The following is a 6,000-nucleotide window of genomic DNA, read 5'->3' on the forward strand; positions in this document are numbered from 1 at the left end:
TGTGTGCCTGGCTGGGCTGGTGTGGCTCAGCAGTTGAGCATCGATCCAGGAACCAAGAGGTCACTGATTAGATTCCGGATTCCCAGTCAGGGCACATGCCCGGGTTGCAGACTTGATCCCCAGCAGAGGGAGTGCAGGAGATCTTTGTGGAGCCGATTAATGATGTTTTTCTCTCATCTTATGTTTTTATCTCTATGTCCCTTTCCATTCCTCTCTCTCTAAAAATCAATAAAGGAAAAAATTTTTTTTTTAATTACAAAGAATTTGTCAAGCCCTGGCCAGTGTGGCTTAGTTGGTCAATTGAGCATTTCCCTGTGCACTGAAAGGTCACCAGTTCAATGCCAGTCGGGGCACATGTCCAGGTTGTGGGCTCAATCCCTAGTCAGCAGCTAATTGATGTTTTTCTATCTCTCCCTTCCTTTCTCTCTAAAATCAATAAAACATTTTTTTTAAAAAAAAAAAAAAAAGAAGAAAGCAGTCTCTCTAAAAAAAAAAAAAAATTGCCCAAAGCACCAAATACAAAGATAATTGTTTGCTTTTGTTTATTTTTTCTTCCCCCCACCCCCTTTTTTTCCCTAGGATTATGACAGTTTCTTTGAATCAAAGGAAAGCAACACAGTCTTTTCATTCTTAGGCCTGAAATCACGGTTGGCATCAAAGGTAGGTAAATATTTGCATTTTAAAATTCATTTTTCTTCAATTGTTCTTAATTGTTCTCAATTGAAATTGAAAGTGTTAGAGGAATACATATATACCCTAAATAATTAGCTTTCGCTTGAAAAAACCCTACAATTCTTAAACTAATCAAAATGTTTTTAAAGCTGCTTTATTGTGTCATATATCTTTTAGAGAACAAAAGACTCAAGTTTTTAAATATTTAGGTGTAGAAATGATGTATATTATCACAACTTTGTGGAGCACATGGGTTCACTTTCAAAATAAAAAATAGCATTTCCTTATTAAATAAGGTAATATTTTGATTGTTATTTCCCCTTTTAATGACAGTGTTTTTTTAATTTTTTTTTTATTGGTATTTAGAGAGAGGGAGAGAGAGAAGAGAGGGAAACACTGATATAAGAGAGAAACATCAATCCGTTGCCTCCCGTACAAGCCCTGACCAGGGATTGAACCTGCAACCTGGATATGTGCCCTGACAGAGAATTGAACCCACAACCTCTTTGGTGTATGGGATGATGTTCCAACGAACTGAGCCACACTGCCAAGGTGACACTGGTTTTATTCTGATAATGAAAGTAGCTTAGGCTCATTTAGAAAAATTGGGAACGTACAAAAATGTGATGGATAGAAAATAAAAACTGACTATTATCCCAACATCTAGAGATAAACACATTAACATTTTTGGTGTATTTCCTTGAAATCTTTCTATAACTAGCAATTGAGGTTTTTACTGTATTTCAATGAGACTGAGTTCTAAAGTGTCATTTTTAACACTGGATTGAAATAAAAGTGCATTATTGGCGACTTTGATGTCTGTAAGTAATAGGTCTTTTGAGGCTGCGTAGGATTTGCACCATTTCTGGAACACCTGTGGGAGGAAGGCAGCGACTATCAATAATATAAATTATACACCAGCACTTGTAGTTTATAGCTGATGGGAAATCTTCCTTTGTTTTTGCATCAGTAAGTCCACAGATGGTTGTGGGTGGTTTCCATGCACATATTTTAAACAGAGGCAAAACCCACACATATAATATTAAGAGGTTCTTAAGACTATTTTTATAAAGGTGGAACATTGGAATACTTCTTAGAAAAACTAGTATTTTATAACCTGTTTCATCCAATGATATTTAACAATCCAGATGTATCTTCAAAGAACTGGAAAAAACTAGGGTAGAAATAATCTAATGGATGCATAAATCCAATGGACATCACTTGTCTATGCAAAAGTCTTTTTTTAAAAAAATACTGGCCCTAACCAGTTTGGCTCAGTGGATAGAGCACCGGCCTGCAGACTCAAGGGTCCCAGGTTTGATTCCGGTCAAGGGCATGTACCTTGGTTGCGGGCACATACCCAGTAGGGAGTGTGCAGGAGGCAGCTGATCTATGTTTCTCTCTCATCAATGTTTCTAGCTCTCTATCCCTCTCCCTTACTCTCTGTAAAAAAATCAATAAAGTGTATTTTAAAAATGGTATATTTATTTTTTAAAAAAATACTGTGTGCTTCCTTCCTTGCTCTTATTTTCCCCAAAGATTTGGATTCCTTAGGCACTCTTTAGGCTGACTGTTCTACTCTTCAAAATTATTTATTCTCTCAGAAATTGCTCAAGAAACCTGTGATAAAAGAAGCATTCTCACATGACTTGTGGTCATAGTATTAAAGTTAGTCTTGATGCCATTGACGTTTACTTGATATTAGCAGACCATTCCAAAGGAGTGAGGGCTCGGGGCATCCCCACCCATTCAGCCCACCATTTACAGGTGCCTGAGCAGGAGCACATGGGACCAGAGTGGAAGCCCATGGTGCAGAGTTTGATAGTTAGAGAGAGGGAGAGAGAGAAGAGAGGGAAACACTGATATAAGAGAGAAACATCAATCCGTTGCCTCCCGTACAAGCCCTGACCAGGATTGAACCTGCAACCTGGATATGTGCCCTGACAGAGAATTGAACCCACATCCTTTTTGTGGTATGGGATGATGCTCCAACAAACTGAGCCACACTGGCAAGGGTGACATGGACCATTTGGGGCCAGAAGGGTTATTAACAATTCATACTCCATTCATCTTCATTGGAGAGAAATAGGAGTATCTTTAAGAGCAGTTCAGCATTTCCCTCCTTTCTAGTTACTTATATTTTACCTTGGTGGTAATTCATTATACAGTCTATACTCTAAGGCCTGAGAGCATTCACAGGTGTAATGCAGTAAAAGATGGTAGCCCCCTTTTCTCATCTCCTTCCCTACCCTCTCTACAGGCCTAGAAAGCCCGCCAGGGAGTATAGAAAGGCACCATTAGCATCTGTAATTGCTCTTACACAGGAGACAGAAGAGAGATGGTAGGAAAGGAACATTTATGGCTCAAAAGGCACAGGTGCAGTGTGGACTCCAGCAGTTCTCAAAAGTAGGCAAGGTGGGAGGCAGAGGAAGGTGGAGGTCCCACAGTGGTGGCCTATAGGATGTGTTTGTCTGCCTAAGACTTTTAAAAGAATTTAAATGAGTTGTTAATATTTAAAACAACAGATTCCCACTCTTCTGGAGAAGTTGAAAGGCATGGAAACCCTGGGAAAACTCACTTTCTTCTCTGATTTGGCCCATCAAGTTTGTTATTTTATAGACTCACAGCAGGGACTGAAGAAGTTTCTGCTTTCAGAGATCGCTGCCCTTCCAGGGTGATAACAACTGGGAGACCCTGGGCAGTGACCAACCCAGGTGGAGCAGGGCGGAGGCCCTCCGTGCTGGGTATCTGGTGGTGGAAGCATGGAGCCCTCCGGGGGATTGGGGCAGCAGCTATTTACCAAGAGGCATGGCCATACAGTGCTGTTCTTCACCGTGGGCCACTCTCCACACCCCCCGAGGGGGGTGAGCCACACACACCCTGCTCACCCAGGTGTGACTGGAACAGTACCTCTGGGAGGGGTCTTGGCAGTTGTTGAAACATGGCTTTCTTTTCGCTTTTATATTTGGCAGGTCAGGTGTGTGAGATTTAAATCTGGCCTCTTATCCTGAAACTCAGGATTTGTTCTTATCCATCATGTGGGGGTGATTTATTGTGATTCCCAACATCTCTGTTCCTGGTATTTAAAATATTACTGTCTGGATGAATTTTGTTGTCAACACAGTGTAATAACTGGCTGTTTTTTAATTATTATTAATAAATAGGCAGAACCTTAGAGAAGACGAGTGGAAGATGATGGAGATGCATTTTGGAGCGCCCCCTGGTACTCAGCGCACACCTGCTTACCTAATGCATCACTGTGACAAAAGCCACATGCATCATCAGTAACTTTGCTTGCATTTGGAAAAGGTGTTCTTGGAAGACATGGGGATAATGGGATTGCATGATCGCTTTAAACCAAATCAGAACTGTGGTGGGTTTTTTCTTATTTTCAGAATTGCCTGCAGTTGCCTCACTCACCTGGAGGCACTATAACCTGTTACAGGTGTGCTTCCTTAAAGACTGAAAGATAAGTGAGTGGCGCCATCAGAGAGAAAATGTTGGATCTGTCCTAGGTTGTAGTTGATGCCACTATTGCTCAGACCTTCTTCTCTTTTAAGCTGCCTGGGTTGTATCCTTAAATTAGTCTGCCAGGATATTAGAGTCTTCTGATCAGAAAGAAAAAGAAAAAAGAAATGTTGGTTGACAAAGGAATTAAGATTTTCGCTGCAAAATCACAAATGTCACTTCCAGTGCTTTGTAATAACACCTACGGGAAAAGTTGGATGTTCTAGGCTCCTTTTGGTAATGTAAATTCTTACCCCCATAAATCCTCTAAGCACCCACAGATGTTTCCAAAAATCACTGTTGCAACTATGTGTGATCAGAATCAAATTACATGGATGAAAATAATTGCTATTTTGGAAAATAGATGCTTCTTTATCTCTTGCAAGAGGAAATTTTCACCTAAATGCATAAAACTGTTTAAAAGTATATTTTAAGAGGTGCACTAATTAGATAGTAAATTTATAGGAAAAGTACTTGACTCATATCTGAAGGCATTTTCAGCTCTAGCAACTTATACATGAGTGCACATATATTTTTAAATGGAGCTACCCTGACTAACAGCTGCTTATTCTATTTTGTGAAGGGATTATATTTTTTTGAGACAGGAAGATCCTGGTTAGATATATTTTGTGAACCCTTGATAAGGCATATTAAGAGATACTAATCTTGCTGCACAATTTAGTTATTTTCTGCCTTACTTTCCTTTGGTTCTTTAACTTTGCTAGTTCATATTTCTGGCCAATGCACAGTCTCAGATTTTTCAGAGTAATGTAAATACATGTTCTCATTCCATATACGAGCTCAGTGAGTTTCCATAGCAGCATATATGAGAAAGGGGCTGTTGGGGATAAATCTGAATTGTACTTGGCATGCAAAGTCTTTACTCCCTCTGGAGTGGATGCTGATAAACACTAAGCATATCTATTTTATTAGGGCAGAGCCTACTTTCTTACTTCCTTGTCCCTGCTTACATTTTTTTAGAGTTTTTAGTTGCCAAACACGGGAAGAGTCTTGAATAGGACATACTACCAGCAGGCTACCTAAAATATTCCGCTATTCTCAGCATCCTGATGCTAGACCTTCCGTTTAGATTCTGAGCAGGGTATTTATAAGAAACTAAAAGAACAGAAGAATTAAAGCCCTATCACATATGTTCTCTCACCCTCCAACTTGCTAAATGTGGACTCGTTGAATGCAAAAGCTAAAATCCTAGACAGATTTGTAACCCAGGACTGCAATCAGAAGAAAAGCATGCCACAGATTTCTGCTAGACTGGAACACAAACACGACCCACAGTTTTCTCTCCAAGGAAAGCTGTTGTGAAATCATGGGTATTACTGCTTAGTTGGCATTAAAGAAGATCCAGGTCAAATCCATTTGATAAATCCCAGAGACTATCCAGGATTTTTTAAAAAAAAAAACCTGGATATTGTGTTTGAGTGTGCGAGTCTTCTGATAAGACTTAGAATTTCTTTTTAAGCTACAGCAATTAAAAATTGTTTTAATGTTGCAATGATCTAATTTATATTGTCTACTCTTGCCAGTGGGCACCAAAAACCAACTTGTTAAGATTGAGACTTTGTAAGTTAAATTCTGGGGTTATAGGGTCAATACAATACTTGCTAGGCCGGGAAAGCTACTCAGATTTGTCTTAAAATTTTTGAATTATTATGGCTATTGTAGGCCCAGTGCAATTCTTCGAAACAGACTAGATGAATAGTAGTGCTAAATTACGGTCACAGTTACACATCATCTACTCCTCACCCTGCTTTTTTTTTTTTTTTCCTGCTTTTTTTGGTCAGCAAAGAAATAAGAGAGACC

At 39.5% G+C, this 6,000-nt stretch overlaps 1 protein-coding gene across 1 annotated transcript in view; it reads left to right on the forward strand.

Annotated features, from left to right (window-relative positions):
• SH3BGRL2 (SH3 domain binding glutamate rich protein like 2) overlaps positions 1 to 5,583 on the forward strand; it is a 54,873-nt gene extending 49,290 nt beyond the window's left edge. The window contains exons 3-4 of the mRNA XM_008143196.3: positions 580 to 660; positions 3,837 to 5,583. Coding sequence (XP_008141418.1) covers positions 580 to 660; positions 3,837 to 3,848 — 93 coding nt within the window. The 3' untranslated portion in view covers positions 3,849 to 5,583. The remainder of the gene's footprint in view (positions 1 to 579; positions 661 to 3,836) is intronic.
• The last annotated feature ends 417 nt before the right edge of the window (positions 5,584 to 6,000 follow it).

This window comes from Eptesicus fuscus, chromosome 10 (genome assembly GCF_027574615.1).
Source record: "Eptesicus fuscus isolate TK198812 chromosome 10, DD_ASM_mEF_20220401, whole genome shotgun sequence".
Taxonomy (NCBI): Eukaryota; Metazoa; Chordata; class Mammalia; order Chiroptera; family Vespertilionidae; genus Eptesicus; species Eptesicus fuscus.